The sequence below is a fragment of the Saccharomyces eubayanus genome, chromosome XIV (assembly GCF_001298625.1).
Source record: "Saccharomyces eubayanus strain FM1318 chromosome XIV, whole genome shotgun sequence".
In the NCBI taxonomy this organism is placed as follows: domain Eukaryota; kingdom Fungi; phylum Ascomycota; class Saccharomycetes; order Saccharomycetales; family Saccharomycetaceae; genus Saccharomyces; species Saccharomyces eubayanus.
This window is the reverse complement of record NC_030973.1, coordinates 4548-21739: the sequence shown is the minus strand read 5'-3', so window position 1 is coordinate 21739 and position 17192 is coordinate 4548. Positions and strand designations below refer to the sequence as shown.

The 17192-nt window shown below is 39.2% G+C and overlaps 6 protein-coding genes across 6 annotated transcripts; 4 read left to right on the top strand and 2 right to left on the bottom strand.

Annotated features, from left to right (window-relative positions):
- EGT2 (Egt2p) lies at positions 1-2579 on the bottom strand (the record flags this gene model as incomplete). Its single annotated transcript, XM_018367450.1, has 1 exon — positions 1-2579. A coding segment is annotated over one exon (2579 nt), but the record flags the coding sequence as incomplete, so codon positions are not given.
- A 793-nt stretch (positions 2580-3372) lies between these two features.
- MDJ2 (Mdj2p) lies at positions 3373-3813 on the top strand (the record flags this gene model as incomplete). Its single annotated transcript, XM_018367449.1, has 1 exon — positions 3373-3813. One exon carries the CDS (start codon positions 3373-3375, stop codon positions 3811-3813), a length of 441 nt encoding a protein of 146 aa, XP_018219573.1.
- A 74-nt stretch (positions 3814-3887) lies between these two features.
- On the top strand, positions 3888-7097 carry PEX6 (AAA family ATPase peroxin 6; the record flags this gene model as incomplete). Its single annotated transcript, XM_018367448.1, has 1 exon — positions 3888-7097. One exon carries the CDS (start codon positions 3888-3890, stop codon positions 7095-7097), a length of 3210 nt encoding a protein of 1069 aa, XP_018219572.1.
- A 238-nt stretch (positions 7098-7335) lies between these two features.
- RPD3 (histone deacetylase RPD3) lies at positions 7336-8637 on the top strand (the record flags this gene model as incomplete). The annotated part of the gene is made up of 1 exon (XM_018367447.1): positions 7336-8637. The coding sequence occupies one exon, from the start codon at positions 7336-7338 to the stop codon at positions 8635-8637; it is 1302 nt and encodes a 433-aa protein (XP_018219571.1).
- Positions 8638-9747: 1110 nt separating this feature from the next.
- AAD14 (putative aryl-alcohol dehydrogenase) lies at positions 9748-10878 on the top strand (the record flags this gene model as incomplete). The annotated part of the gene is made up of 1 exon (XM_018367446.1): positions 9748-10878. The coding sequence occupies one exon, from the start codon at positions 9748-9750 to the stop codon at positions 10876-10878; it is 1131 nt and encodes a 376-aa protein (XP_018219570.1).
- Positions 10879-14892: 4014 nt separating this feature from the next.
- Positions 14893-16449, bottom strand: GIT1 (Git1p; the record flags this gene model as incomplete). Its single annotated transcript, XM_018367445.1, has 1 exon — positions 14893-16449. One exon carries the CDS (start codon positions 16447-16449, stop codon positions 14893-14895), a length of 1557 nt encoding a protein of 518 aa, XP_018219569.1.
- Between the last annotated feature and the right edge of the window lie 743 nt (positions 16450-17192).

Below are 17192 nucleotides of genomic sequence, written 5' to 3'. Positions count from 1 at the left end.
GTAGAAACTGCGACCAAGCTAGTATGTTCGGCATATTGAGCATCACCGACAGATGTACTATAGCCAACTACCACACTTTTATCTGTGGAAGTAGACACTTTAAGCCCTTTAGTTCTAATGACCGAGATCAAACTACTATGTTCAGTGGCTTGAGCGGATTTAGTATATGCGGTAGAACTATAGGTACCATTTTTGCCAGTACTGGTGATGGTAGTAGATTTTTGTAACGTGGAAATTGGAAGCAGGCTACTATATTCAGTAACTTGAGCTGATTCTGTGGATGATGTTAAGCTGTAAGTACGATTTCTGTCAGTTGCTGCAGCGGTAACTTTAGTAGGCTCAGTAAAGGCGCTAAAAACAGAAGTGCCGTTTCCTCCAGTAGCAACCGCGGTATATTTAGTGTTAGTTGTAGATACTGACATCAAACTATTACCTTTTGTGGTTTGAGATAATTCTGTAAAGGTATTCAAACTAGAAGTACCATTTCTTTCAGTGGCAGCAGCGATAGCCTTAGTGTTGATTGTAGACGCCGAAACTAAATTACTATATGTCGTAGCTCGGGCGGATTCTGTGGAAGAAATCACACTATGATTACCAATCCTATCTGTAGGGGCCGCGGAGGTCATAGTTTTGATTGTGCTAATTGCTATCAAACTGCCAACTTCAGTAAGCTGGGCAGACTCTGTTGTGGTACTCAATCTATAAGACCCAGATTCAACTGTTTTGTTTGAAACTAATGGGCCAGAAGATGAACTGGAATTTGTAGCGCTATTGATTGAATAAACACTAGAGGCGGAAGGAAATACATGGTTTGATGTAGAGTTGGAAGCGTATGCAGGTGCTGCTGCGACTATCGAGCTTACAGCGTGTGAAACGCTAGTAGCGGATTCTGTAACAGTAGAGTTGACCACGTATGAAGCAGCGATAGTAGATTGAGTAGTTGCTGAAACTGCAGCAACCGTGAAGTTGGAAATGGACGAGGCACCAGAGGCGGATTGAGAAGCTGTTAAAGCTGGGGCAGCCGTGGAGTTGAAACCGAACGAAGAACCGGTAGCTGAAGAAGATGCAGCGACTGTTGAGCTCAAAGCGTATAGGGCACTGGTATCAGATTGAGTAGCAGACGAATTGTTAGCGACGCGTAAAAGTTCTGCAATAGATTGACTAGTTGACGTGGCTTGGGAAACTGTTATATTTGCTCCAGTTGGAATTGTGGTAACATGATGAGCGGACGATGAAGACGTGGACAAAGTTGAATTTGAAGAAGCCGCTGCAAGAACAGTTGTGGAGGCATAATTTGCGTCATATGATGAAGAGGGACCCAAACTAAAGCTTGCTATTGAACCAGATACGGCTGATGAAGAAGCAGAAAAAGTGCTTGTCGAGACTGAAGGCGTATTAGATGAAGTTTGTTTATTGCTTTGCATGGAATTAGGAGTGGATATGGTGGTAACGGATGAAGATGCGTCTCCCAAAGCGCTGGAATTGTCACTTGTAGAAATAGAGACCTGGCTACTCGAGGACGCAGCAGTTTCCACTGCAGATGTAGTTAAGGATTGTGAAGTGTAAGAAGAAAGGGTTGTATTTGAATACGTTGGGGTTAGAGCAGAATTTGAAGTCGTTGATTCATCATTAGTAGCAGAACCGACATTAGCCGTTGACTCTGAAAACAGTTCTGAATCCATGGTGACTGCAGAATCTCTCTTTGTCAAAATATTACTGGACGAGCTTACGTCAGGATAGCTTAAGTCAATCGTGTTAGAAATGGAAGAACCGGACAGCTCCTTGGTGTAGTAAGTAACACGCAAGTATAGACCGCCACTGATTGTCGAATTAAATAAGCATTTAATTTCATCTTCAGTCGAGTAATCATGAACGGCCGTAAATGGGACAGATTTGACAGGTTCGTTGAAGGAATCAACGGCAGTGACAACTTCGAACGTGGTCAACGCAGTATCAAATGCATAATCGGACGAAGAAGAGGGTTGAGAAGTTAAAAAGACGTGGTGTAAGAAAGTTGACATTGGTAGATCAACAGTAAACCATGCAGTGTTATTTGTTGTGTATATGCCACCATCCGTTGTTACGGCAGATATGTTCTTAGCGGCATAGTTGATGCTGTCGTTAAACACATCACCTTCAGATGAGTAGAAACTGTATGCAATGGTTTTTGGGTTTATAATTCCAGACTTGGCGTCTGGGGTAAGCTGTGCTAGAAAATTGAATGTTGTGTTTAGTTCTTCTAGAGTGTTGTCCAGGACAGAAATCGTAAAGTTGTTCGTTGACTGGTCTGGACACGATACCGTGGCAACCTTGTTGGAATTATATTCCACAGCGAAAGACTCTTGAGGGAACGACCCAAATTCCTTAGGTACTTGAAATGATATACTGCTTGAACTACCCTTGGGAATGAGCAGCTGACCTTCTATAAGGAACCAATGATCTGGGTCCGTACATTCCTTGGTCTTGGTATAGCTATCTGCTATTTGTAGATCTTGAAGCACTGGTTGTGTTTGTATAAGAGCATGTGTTAAGCTGAGCAGCGAGAGGACGCCGACTAGCGGTAGAAGAAGTTTATTCATGGGTGTTTTATAACTTGCCTGAAAGCTTGTTGTTGTTGTTGTTGTTGGTTATTCCAAGACGAAAGAGGAAATATAACTAAGTAAGGTTGCGACAAGAACATCGATTTTAGGTGGGAAAGAATGTAATCTGCTTTTATAGTTTGAGGATGGTTTGAGGATGGTTTGAAGATTCTATAAACGAAAAGGCTGACGAAAATATTAGAAATCGAGCGCCCATCCTGTTCTTAGCATCTGACCAGCATCCTGCCCATAAAACTATGAATACTCTTTTAGAAAGTGTCAGTAAATTAGTTTCTTGTCAGCCTGCTGTTTTTCCTCATAACGCGGACCCAGCGCCTCCGAATTAGGAAAGAGCAATCGAACCAGCAAAGAGGTACCTCGCTAAAGGGGACAACAGAGGACCTTTCGCAGAAAACATACAATGGCGACTGGTCGTGTTCTGTGCATGCATTTGTTGAGATATGATCTTGTGCGGTGGGTCCATCCATGTCGTGGTTGCCCTAGTATCCATTTGGCTTTTTGTTTTCCCTGCTCTGGGATAACACGTTCCACGCTTCTACGTCACTACCCGTTACTCTTGGCCCAGGTATTGTCAGTGTGGTTGGCAAGTTTCTTCACCTACAGGTTATTATTCTGTAATTAGTGTACTGAAAAAAGCTATTGTTATCGACTGCGAACAATTCTAAAAGCGGAAAGTGCAACCTTGAAAAAATTCGTAATTAAACAAACAAAACAAAGCTGTCCAGCATAACACTCAACACCCAGAGTGAACTACAAAGCATAGTCTCGGAGCATGGTTCTGCCTATCATAATTGGCTTGGGCATAACAATGGTCGCTCTGAGCGTCAAGTCTGGCCTCAGCGCATGGACCGTTTACAAGACTTTGTCCCCTTTGACTATAGCAAAATTAAATAGTATCCGTATAGAAAACCCGACAGCAGGCTACCGCGACGCACTCAAGTTCAAGAGCTCGCTGATTGACGAGGAGCTAAGGAATCGACTGAATAGGTACCAGGGGGGCTTTGCTCCCCGCATGACAGAACCTGAAGCTTTGCTCATCTTGGATATCTCCGCCAGAGAGATTAACCACTTGGACGAAAAGCTCCTGAAAAGAAAACACAGAAAGGCCATGGTACAGAACCATCCGGACAAAGGCGGAAGTCCCTACATGGCAGCCAAGATAAACGAGGCCAAAGAGCTTCTCCAAGAGAGCGTTTTACTAAGAAAGAGATAAAAGAACTTTTATATGTCTATAGATATGATCACGCATCCTCACACCCCATAGTAACCGGTGATAATCGCCGGGAAATGCTATCATCGGGGAAATTTAAAGACAACGAGTATGGGAAAGAAAGAGTACAGTATTGGCCAATGGGCAAACACCAGGAGCGTGCCTATGGGACAAGCACGAGCGTAATTAAAGGTATGAAGGCTTCGCTTACGTTTAGTTTCTCCGACATATATGCTCCTTGTACAATTTCCAAGGACATATACCTCGAGTACGGCGATAAAACTGCAGGCTTATATGGTGCAGTCGGATTGCCCACATACGGCCAGGCGTGCTCATCCAAAAAAATTGTGCGATGCGTCTTGGACGACTCATTGCCCTTCTGCAGTATTGTTCTGCCTGCCAAACTTTTCGGGTTTGTAGCTACTCAACCGACCGTAGATTTTTGTTATTTCGAGCCAATTCGTGGCGATATGATACCCGTGCTGGATAGTGTGACTTTTATGATCAATGATCTGCTTTACTCGAAGCTAATGGGCCTGCCCCAAGAGATACAGCAACAACAGTTCTTGCACTACAAATACGGTATCAACTCCATGGAGACTGTCGTTCATGCCCGAGATATACTTACATCGGGTGTTTGCCAAATTCTAAATTGTTCACCTTTCTCGCAGGGGCTTGTGGATTTCACCAAGACAGAACTGACTTTGATCAAGGACGTTGATCGGAAATTGACCACGAAAAAATATGCTAATGAAGACAGCACATATTCTTTACCTAATATCGGGACGAATTCCGCTCTATCGGTCAGGCTTGAGTCACTTCCATACGTAATCTCGAAAAATCTTCTTAGACCACAACCCCACGCCAGCGATGATGATTCGATATACGCGTTTACAGATGCGGAAACTCTATTACGACTGGATGTCACGAGTGGATCCTTCATAAGAATCTCCCATGCAAGTTGCATAAGGCTGGTTAAATTATTTGTTTTTCTACTGCCCAATAGCTTCGAAAAAAGTTCAATATACGTACCACCTAAAGTAATGGCAAGCTTTTCTGACTGCGACACTGTGACAATATCCAAGTCAAACATTGGCTATTCGGACATTCCCATCGCCAATGAAGTTTGCATTTCAAGGGTGGGCGGCTGGCTTCAGTCTCAAAAAAGCTTCCAAAATATTATTTTGAAAGCTTTGAAAAAATTCTTCAGCGATAGTAAAAGGATTCTTTGCCAAAATGATTTGATTCCGATAACATTCGATTCCAGCATGGCTGATCTTAACATAATAGAGAACGAAGACGACGACAACAATAACGATGACGATCTAACCCAGTTTGATAAGAACGACTCTGTTGTTTGGTTCGTTGTTACAAGCGTAAAACTGGAAAACGTCTCTCTGGATAATGCCCACTTTGTTATTGATCCCCAGCGTACTAAATTAATAACTACAAATATTGTCAACAAAAAGCCTTTGCCTTTAAACAAGTGCGATCTCCAAAGTTATTACGGGTTTGCTAAAACTTTCCACTATGACATGCACATATTCCCCTACATAAGACAGTTGGTTAATATATTAGAGACCTCATTCGATTGTTCTCAAAGAGGGATATCTCTAAACACTTCAGTACTACTCCATTCTACTACAAACAATGTAGGTAAAGCTACAGCCGTGCGATTTGCTTCTAAACATCTTGGCGTACATCTGTTAGAGATCGACTGCCTCTCATTAACTACAAATCTGGGCCACTTGGATTCTACTTCCAAAATTATTGGCTATATAAGAGCGAAATGGGAAAACGTACTGCCTTACACGTCTCCTGCCGTAATTTTTTTGACCCACTTAGATTCGATTTTGCTCGATGTAAACTCCAATCAAGATCCAGAGGCAACTAAATTACAAAAATCCATAAACTTTGAAATGTCTAAACTCTTGGACGATTTCACATCTGAGTTTCCAGGAACGACGTTTATTGGATCTGTGAATAATATAGACAACATTCCTTCAAGTTTTAGGTCGCATATGAGATTTGAGATTCTTGTTACTGTTCCATCTGAAGCGCAAAGATTACACATCTTCAAATGGTACCTATCTTCATCGGAACTGAACAATGATGTTAAACAGAAAACCCCGCTATGCTGCGCAGATAACATTTCCTTTTCTTCACTCTCTTCACATTCTGCTGGGCTAACTCCTTTAGACATCAAGTCAATTGTAGAAACAGCACGAATGACAGCCACAACGCGTTTTTACCAAGAAACGAAGAAGTCCGGATGGCATTCGCAGTCAATTTTGATACTGAAAGAGGACTTATCAAAAGCTATATCTAAGGCTAGAGACGAATTCTCAGTCTCAATTGGAGCCCCACAAATTCCTAATGTGACATGGGATGATATAGGTGGTATCGACATTGTGAAAGGTGAAATAATGGATACGATAGACATGCCTCTAAGGCATCCTGAGTTATTTAGCTCAGGTATGAAAAAGAGAAGTGGTATCTTATTTTATGGACCACCAGGAACAGGCAAAACCTTAATGGCTAAAGCCATTGCAACAAGTTTTTCTCTAAATTTTTTTAGTGTCAAAGGTCCTGAATTATTGAACATGTATATCGGTGAAAGTGAAGCCAATGTACGTAGAGTTTTCCAAAAGGCAAGAGAGGCTAAACCGTGTGTAATTTTTTTCGACGAAATTGATTCTGTGGCCCCCAAGCGTGGGAATCAAKGTGACTCAGGTGGCGTTATGGATCGTATAGTTTCTCAATTACTAGCCGAGCTAGATGGGATGAGTACCGATGCCGATGGTGTTTTCGTGATTGGAGCAACCAATAGGCCAGACTTATTGGATGAAGCATTGCTGAGACCGGGGAGATTCGACAAGTTGCTATATTTGGGTATACCAGACACCGATGCCAAGCAACTGAATATTTTAGAAGCGTTAACTCGTAAATTCATACTTGACACTGACGTGAACCTCATTGAGTTGGCGACACTGTGTCCATTCAATTACACAGGTGCGGATTTTTATGCTCTCTGTTCTGATGCAATGCTAAATGCTATGACAAGAATCGCACATATAACAGAGATTAAAGTCTCACAGCACAACGAAAGTACCGGTGCGAACATTTCGACACGTCGTTGGTTTGATAAGATAGCCACAAAGGATGATACCAAGGTTGTTGTTAAAATGATTGACTTCCTGAAGGCACAAGAGCAGCTCGCTCCGAGTGTGTCCCAGGAAGAACTGAATCACTACCAAATGGTGAGGGCCAATTTCGAAGGGGTATAACTGCTTTCAACAGAAACAAATACATGAGTAATAGGTAAGTATTAAATATTGCTGTAAATATTATCTTTTCTTTTCTTACCCTCCTCGTAGCATAACAACAGAAGGGAAAAAAAAAGATATGGTAACCGATTCAATATATATTTATGAAAAAATTGGAAGGCTAAACAAAAAACGTGAAGGTTGCGTAGATAATTGAGGAGTATAGAGCACCTGTGGTAGGAGTTGATTAAACACAGTGATGGTATTTGAAGCGAAGCCTTTTGATCCGATTACGGTCAAACCAAATGATAAAAGACGCGTTGCTTATTTTTACGATGCAGATGTTGGGAATTATGCATACGGAGCAGGCCACCCAATGAAACCACATAGGATAAGAATGGCACACTCCCTTATCATGAACTATGGCTTATACAAGAAGATGGAGATCTACAGAGCTAAGCCAGCGACGAAAYAAGAAATGTGTCAGTTTCATACCGACGAGTATATTGACTTTTTGTCGAGGGTCACACCGGATAATTTAGAAATGTTCAAAAGAGAAAGTGTCAAGTTCAATGTTGGTGATGATTGTCCAGTGTTTGATGGTCTTTACGAGTACTGTAGTATCTCTGGTGGGGGTTCCATGGAAGGTGCTGCTCGTCTAAACAGGGGCAAGTGCGATGTTGCCGTCAATTATGCTGGTGGTTTACATCATGCAAAGAAATCAGAAGCCTCCGGGTTTTGTTATTTGAACGATATAGTATTGGGTATCATTGAGCTACTACGGTACCATCCCAGGGTATTGTATATCGATATTGATGTGCACCACGGTGATGGTGTGGAAGAAGCATTTTATACTACTGACCGTGTCATGACATGTTCTTTCCATAAATACGGTGAGTTTTTCCCTGGTACAGGTGAATTGAGAGATGTCGGGGTAGGTAAAGGGAAGAATTACTCAGTCAATGTTCCTTTACGAGACGGTATTGATGATGCTACCTATAGAGCCGTGTTCGAACCTGTGGTAAAGAAAATTATGGATTGGTATCAACCCTCAGCTGTGGTATTACAGACTGGTGGTGATTCCTTGTCTGGTGATCGTCTTGGTTGCTTCAACCTTTCCATGGAAGGTCATGCTAACTGTGTCAACTACGTGAAATCCTTTGGGATTCCAATGATGGTGGTTGGTGGTGGTGGCTATACTATGAGAAATGTCGCAAGAACATGGTGCTTTGAAACTGGCCTACTGAATAACGTTGTTTTAGATAAAGACTTACCATACAATGAATACTACGAATATTACGGTCCAGATTATAAGCTAAGCGTCAGACCTTCGAATATGTTCAATGTGAATACTCCAGAGTATCTTGATAAGATAATGACCAATATATTTACAAATCTAGAGAACACCAAATATGCGCCGAGTGTTCAATTGAATCACACACCCAGGGATGCAGAAGATCTAGGTGACGTCGAAGAGGATTCTGCTGAGGCCAAAGACACAAAAGGTGGTTCGCAGTATGCGAGGGACTTACATGTTGAGCATGACAATGAATTCTATTGAACACAAGAACTGTAAAAATATGTACGAATATAATATAATGTAAAGGCAAAAATGAAACGAAGAAAATACCTGGGATGGTATTACTTATATAAATGGGTAAATCTATGCTTCGCTGTGTATGTAGCCTGAATCATTACCATATCTTTTAAGAAGAAGCTTCAGTACAATATCAGAAGCGTTGAAAGAAACATATCGATATACCAGTTAGTGCATCGCCAGTTTTTGTTAAGTCCTCACTTTGAAGCAATCCCTTACCAGGCAAGTTAGCATTGTACTTAAAGCTAAACCATGGATATTAAACGAGTAGTCCTGATTTATATTTGTTTTATCGTCATAGAATGTTCTGTGGTTGCACAAGGAGAATACTAACTTCTACGAAGATATCCCTAGATGATGCTAGTGGTACCACTAACACATTCAGTTCCATGATTAGAGTTTAGTAAAGTCGACATCATTACGCATTTACTTTCAAAGATTCTGATTTTGGCTGGTAATAATGTAATGCTAAAACGTTTCCCGCTATGTTTTCTAAATTGTTATTTTTACTACAGCAAAAAGTGTCAATGAAGTTGAATTGGGAACAGGCCTGTCATCTCACTAAAACATCAGCAATTATGGCTTACACTTGAAGAATCATAGAGCGAAAAGACCTGTGGCAGTATTTGAGGAGCAAGTAAAAATGGTCCATCTGTCGAAATATTAGAAAGCAGGAAAATAAGGGAACTTTTATTTCCAAACCCCAACCTTATCAAATTTGCTCTCCAAATTCATAATTTAGGGAGGAATAATCATTTTTTATAATATTATGCATTATTTTATCCCACTTGCCCTTTATTTTGACCTCTTCCAATCCTTGCTTACTAGTTTAGTTCAATTTAGTTCAATTAGTAAGCAAACTGCATACAGAGTTGTCGCCGAATTTCATTGTTTACACACAGAATAAAATATAAGGGGGTGCGATTTTGACACATATATAACGGTAACATAACAGTCACAAAGGTAAAGTATATTCTCCATTCTTCTCTTTAACTGTATGCCAGCCAATCGATTGGAACAGCTTAGTTGTTAGCTGAATCTACTTTCTGTCGCTGCAAATAATCACTGTTGGATATGTCTGGTATGTTTGAGCCTGCACCTGAACCTTCTACTGAGTTAGGCCTTTTAAGGGTTCTCTCTAAAACGGCTAGTGTTAAAGTCTCTCCTCTAATCCTGGGCGGGATGTCGATTGGTGATGCGTGGTCAGGATACTTGGGCTCAATGGACAAGGAACGCGCTTTTGAACTACTTGATGCCTTTTACGAGGCAGGTGGAAACTTTATTGATACTGCAAATACTTATCAGAATGAACAGTCGGAAGCTTGGATCGGTGAATGGATGAAGTCAAGAAAGTTGCGCGACCAAATTGTTATAGCTACCAAATTTTCTACAGATTATAAGTGGTATGAAGTAGGCAAGGGTAAAAGTGCCAATTTCTGTGGTAATAGCAAGCGTAGCTTGCATGTGAGTGTCAGAGACTCTCTGCGTAAATTGCAAACTGATTGGATCGACATTCTTTATATTCACTGGTGGGATCATATGACTTCCATTGAGGAAGTTATGGATAGTTTACACATTCTTGTACAGCAAGGCAAGGTCCTCTATCTGGGTGTGTCTGATACACCTGCCTGGGTTGTATCTGCAGCAAATTACTATGCTACTTCTCACGGGAAAACTCCTTTTAGTATCTATCAAGGTAAATGGAATGTGTTGAATAGGGACTTTGAACGTGATATTATTCCAATGGCAAGGCACTTTGGCATGGCACTTGCTCCATGGGATGTAATGGGTGGTGGTAAATTCCAGAGTAAAAAATCTATGGAAGAAAAGAAGAAGAGTGGAGAGAGCTTGCGTTCCTTTGATGGTATTTCCGACCGGACGGAGACAGAGGTCAAGATGAGTGAGGTATTGTCAAAGGTTGCTGAGGAGCATGGTACTGAGTCTGTTACGGCTATTGCCATTGCCTATGTTCGTTCCAAAGCGAGGAATGTTTTTCCATTGATCGGAGGACGTAAAATCGAGCACCTTAAGCAGAACATTGAAGCTTTGAGTATTAAGTTGACACCAGATCAGATAGAACGTCTAGAAAGCGTCGTTCCTTTTGACATTGGATTTCCGTCCAATTTTATTGGACAGGACCCAGCTATTAGTAAACAGGTTCCTTCCTTTACATCAATGTCAGCCAGGATTGTTTTAGATGATTAGTTTACAGCTCAATCAATATGCTGAAAATAATATAAATATTTAAGTCATTTAGTATTATATTTTGAGGAAAAAGACGAGTTTAAAAAACTTTGTGCAGAGGCTGCTGAATCAAAAAAAGCAGATCATGTTTATATACAAAAACTTCTCAGCGACTTCATTAAAAGGCACTTCTGTATTCTCAACCACATATTACACTGTGAACCATAACAGTATTTGTTACTTATCAAGCTATCTGTTTAAATTTTGGAATTTATTCCAAATATGGCGATTCGTCTTTAATCAATGCTCTCATCTTGCTTAAAACATAATTGACATAAATAGAGTTCTATTTCTAAGAAATCCCGTTATTGCCAAAAGATACTTATTAGCTTAACTTCTATATCGATAGCATTACTTACCCTGTGACCTCATATGGAGCGAAAGTCACTTAAGAATATATACAAGCAAAATGAATATTTTCCAAGATTCTCATATATCAGTATCTGGAACTAAATCGTTTGGTAGGACTTGGCCAGAAAAAGACTAACGATTCTTGTAGTCAACTTCATACGCAAACCAGATTCAGTGTTTAGTTTCATTTTATTTAGAAAGTTGCAATATCGCTAGAGGTTTACTCTGTGAGGTCTTTCCAATATTCTCTGTACAATATTTTTCGTTGAAAAAGTGCTTAACCATATTGTTTTTTTGCCGACAAGTCTCGGAGACATCCGAAACATAGTGTGACACTAATTTTCTTTTTTAATGAACATTTGACAATACTTATATACATTATACATTGAAAAATATTCCTATTCTGTTTGATATTAAAAAACTAGCCCTTCATTTATCTACTAAAACTCTCTTATTAATTGTTTTGTAAGTTACGTTGATTTAAAGCAGCACTCTCTTGTCACTACAATAACCGGATACATGATACGGCTACCTCAGTGATTTATTATTTCTTAAAATTCTCTAATAATGGTAAAAACACACTTTTCATTGTTTTCTGAACTTTCGATAACATTGTGGAATTTTCCTTCATAGCTGGGCAGTAAATTATGTATAATACAAGTACTGTTTTTATTTATTATTTAGTGTTGGTAAGACTGTAATACCTTTTCTTGATAAGCAGCAGTGATTACCAACCCAACAGCTTTTATAGAAGAAGTAGAGATATCCAAATTTCTGAGAGAAAAGTTTGGCTCCATCTTTTAGGGCAATCAGTATAAATATTGTACCACTCATTAGAAACGGAGAGAGAAAAGAAATCCTGAGCATATAGAAATGTCACTGCACCTCAATGTTTTGCTGAAATATCAGAAGAGAAAAAATGAGAGAGAATAATTGAAATGGAAAAAAAATGAAGCACTTTTTAATCATTTTCAGGTGGCGCAATTAATACTATGTATGATTGTTAGAAAAAAGTTGTGAATGACACGGCTTCCATAGATGGCACGCCTCATATTCCCGCTATCAGTGAATCAAAAGAAAATTGATGTTTTTTTAGATCTTTACGAATTCTAAATCGAAAAGCACACATCGATATCTACGCTGAATACTCATCGCCACAGGCCAATTGCGCTCCCCTAATATATGGCCATAGTTCAACGTTTAATAACAAATGTAGCACAGATTTCTTTGAAGATAAAATACTGGAAAAATTACAGCCAAAGAACCTCTTATAAGCAATTTTGTCAAAGAGAAACTCTTTGTTACTGTACACTTTCCGCTCAAACAAATACACATTCGTTTTTTTTTGCGATTACATCCCATCCGCTAGCACCTATTTCTTGCTTACTAATAATAACTAAAAGATGTTGCATCTTGTCTTCAATTTTCATTGGTACAGTTCTTGAGTTTTGGAAACTTTTTGCCAGTACGAGGAAAATACAACCAAGATAAAGGATATGACCGAAAATATTTGATATCCGCGAACGATAAATAAAGAATAAGCAAAGTAAGATTACCGTCAAAAATTAACGGCGATTCATAGCTGTTTTAAAAGTCCAAAAAGCCTCAAAACGATAGGATTGCTTAGGAAGTAGAATGTCTTCTAAGTTAATAGCACTCAATGTCTTTTCTGATCAGCTCTGGTTCAATCGTTCATCTAATTTTGCAAAGTGAACCTCCAAAGCCTCTTCGATGTATGGCACTGACTCCTTAAATGACTTGTCCTTTGCATCATTGTCTTTTTTTAGAGAGGACGGAATTAGAATGCATAGTCTAAATGATTGTTTGCAACGCTGACCATCAAAAAAAAAAGTGCTTATTATTCCAAAGTCTGTTTTCATACATGTATGAGTTGAGGTTTACTACAATAAACTCCCAGTCTTCGGTGTCAGTACCTGGAGCACTTTCAATCATTTCTTTGCAAAACCGAGTATATTGTTTTGAAAAAGTACGTTCACGACTTATCATTAGAATAATGGGAGTAAAAAAATAACCCTAAAAGCATAAACATGGATCTATAAAAGGGTAAAAGTCAACACTGGATAATTTTCACTAAGCACCGAGCGGTAACCACAATATCAGCCGGATATGAAACGCGAGGGACTTGTAAATCATATATCAGAACCAAGTAAAGAAATTTCTAAAGATGTGCTTTAGTAATACGATTTTCTGGGACTCAACACATCTAGATGATATGAGCCTACGCTTTTTCCATCTTCGAGTTTGGTGTCTTCCATATTGGTGATGGGGGTGGTTCTGGAGGTTTATTTTTGAACTTGCAAGGCCTGGTAGACTGTTTTATATACTTTGGAGAAATCAAATCTTAGTGCATACTATGGGCGGTTGATGGCTCAGCTAATATTTAGAAAAAGTAAGTCATCAGTAAGTAGGGTCAGAATGGAGTTCCACTCGAAGCGCCTCTGGGCGGATCCGGCACATCAGGCACAAAGGGGAGGCGTTCCTGCGGAACTTACATAAAACACGATGTACCTTAGATAGGGTCTTCAAAAAAAAGCCAAGCGTACCCGGCCCATGTTCCTGAATTAGAAATTTTTTTTTCACGCGCCCGATGATGTCTTCTGCCGACAAGTTTTCCAAGACCTTTTCGGGCGGGTGATGACTAGTCGACATTGTCACATGATCTTCTCGGATCGCGCTACCCGAGAAAGAGCGTTAGCCGTATTTGGAAGTTGTGTTAACTGGGCGGCTAAGTAAGCGGTAGTCATATAGGAGACATTCTAGTGCCCGAGAGAAGTGACGGGAACTGATTAATGTATGATATTTTATGAAAAACATAATAAATGTAATAGTATAATTCTTGAGGTAGGAAATATTGATAACATTTGAGAGGGTTGGTATTGAGGATTGGCTAGGATATATAGGGCAATGTGGTGGTATATGGTATTATATTGGGATGAGCGGTGGAATATCAAAGAACTTAAAAGTTGTCAGGGTAATGAGGGGGTTGGTATTATAGTGTAAGACAAGGTTATTGAGGTGGCAAATATTGATGATATATTGTGTTATAATATATCAAGGATAGTTAAGGTAATATAGTATGTTACATAGAGAGGGAGGTGGTATGTTGAATGTCAGTACGATTAATCTCAACATTCCCAATCCGTAGTACTTACTATTGAGTTCTCTGTGTCATACATGTGTCATAGAAAGAGATTAATGTGTTAGACTTAGTAACTACTTCTATATATAATGGTAATTCTGGGAATTCAGTATTGTTATTCCATATTTCGTATATATAATAGAACAGCAAAAACAATTATTAATACGGCCATGTTTACTTCCAGATACGATCATGTGCTTCAGCATCGTTTAGAGAGCAAAAAAAGTTAAGCAATATGATACGAAAATTTAAGAATCAAAATCAACTCATGGGTTAATTCCTATAAATATTAAATGCTCAGAACGAGAAAGAAGCATGGAGTACCATATGTTTTTTTTTTTCTTCATTTAAGAGATCATAAGTACACCTCAATAGTAAGCATACCTTTCAAATATGTTGCATAAGCAGATGGTTTATTAAAACTCATACTTCAGACAAACACGTGTTGAGGTTATCTATAAAACTTAACCTTGATTAACCTGTTTGACTGAGATTATCTCGGTAGCTTTCTCATTACAATCAGTACTATTACCTTCATCTTYAAAACTCTTAACAACAGACTCCTCGTCTATCTCATCAAATCCCATCTTACCAGTCCAGCCATTGGATACTAGGTAGTTATGAAATTCAACGTCTTGTTTCATTAAATCATTTTCGAGCGAATGTGGAACAAAGAAAATTGTAATAAGAACACCAACAAGACCACAAATTGCGGCAATAATAAATGTCCATCTTGCACCCAAATTGTCTCTGATTGGTTGGAAACATTCAACACCCACTACAGAACCGATTTTACCAGTTACCGCAGATATACCATAGAAAACACCTCTAACAGCGGTTGCTGATGATTCGCTGCTAATAACACCAAGCATATCGCCTGGTCCGGCATTACCTAACATATTCATGAGCGCATAGAAGATGATGAATAGTGGGGTGATTTTTGATAATTGGTCGTACGCACAACCTATGATTAGGCCAAAGATGATGTATCCAGAGAAACCAATAATTAATGTATATTTACGACCAATACGATCTGACAAATAAGCACCAATTGGAACACCTAATACAGCTAGAACCCCTAGTAGCAAGTTCCACTCAGCAACTTTTACCAAATCATTTTGATCTTTAATAACAGAACTGATAATTGTTGAACTGAAAATACCATTTGGAAAGGTGACAAAATCGTACATAAACCAGGTGCCACATGTACCAAGTAACCTTTTCCAATAAAATTTTAAAGCTAAAACATACGGTATGTTCCTTTTGATTCTACCTTTTTCATAAACTTCTGTAGTAGCAGTCTTCCATCTAAAATAAAACACTGTTAAAGGCCAGAAGCAACCGAGAGCAAAAACAGTTCTCCAAATCGCCTCTAAATGTTTCGTTCCTGAACAGATTTTGTAGACAATTAAAAAAATAATCGAAGCAAATGGGCCACCAAAGGCTAGTGGCAGATTTGTTACCATAACCAGGATACCACCTCTATTGGTTGTAGTATATTCATTAGCAGACTCATTGGCACTTAATGTACTTGTCGGATATTCTGCACCAACACCGATACCTACCAAACCTCTCATAACTGTTAACATCCAAAACATACCAGGTACAGTAGTACCATGTGAAGCGGCACACAGAGCACTACCAAGAACTAATATAGTCGTAGCAACAAGGATACATGATTTCCTACTATAATAATCTGCAGCAATACCCATAAAAAATTGACCAAAAATAATACCGACCAGAGATGCGTTGGAAACTCTTGTCGAAACTCTTGAACTATAGTTTTTCTTTCCGTATTCCATAACGAAGAGTTTATTTAACATACTCATTGAACCATTCACATAACCATCACTAATTAAAGCGAAACCAGATGCAATAATCGTAACTATATTTTTCCATTTTTCTTTCTTAGTAGTTTCACTACGAGTAGCACGACCTTCGGCATCATATTCTATAAATCTAGGATTATTGTTCTCGTCCACTTCTTTCTCGTGTATCGAAGAGACATCTTTATCTTCCATTTCGTGTCACTTTTATATTTCAACTATAGATAACTGATTGGAGTTGGTTACCTAATCATAAGAGAAGACAAGTACTACTTCGATGAACATCTATTGGCTTTATATACTCATCATTTTTTTTATTTATTCAATTGTATTTTCTTTCAAAAGATGCCCACGCCATAAGAAATTAAGTTAGCTGAATTTAAGGACGTACTTGACTAAAGCTAAAAAAACATGCCACAAAATACACCATTCGACCAATGTCTATGCAATCAATACATTCCAAGTGGGGGCCTTTCAAGGTTCATGTATGAATGTGGAAATGAATTCGGCGTTAAAAATAAATATGAAGATTGCGGAATCCAATTATAATATCATATTACTGTCAGTAAAACATTTTTTATGCGGCTACTACTACGTGCTGCTTTCTTTGGATTCTGCACTTCCTTTGCTGGCAATCCACGTGGGCGCCGCAAAAAAAATTAATCATGCCGAGACTCGGTGCACTCGGAGTATGGTGGATACTGTCAAAAAACTTAAGGAATGTAGTCAATACTAGCATAATGTAGGCAAAAGCCCCATGCACGTTCTTTTTTAATATCTTGGCGGAACGTGGGGCTTGAAATTTTGGGCTAAACAGGGATGGTTTTTCCTCACTACTAAACTTTATGCAATCAAGGGGTAACAACTCACTCATCATTATCACGATATTATATCATGTGGGTGTTATTTATCATAAAGGCATGTCGTTGATAAACCAG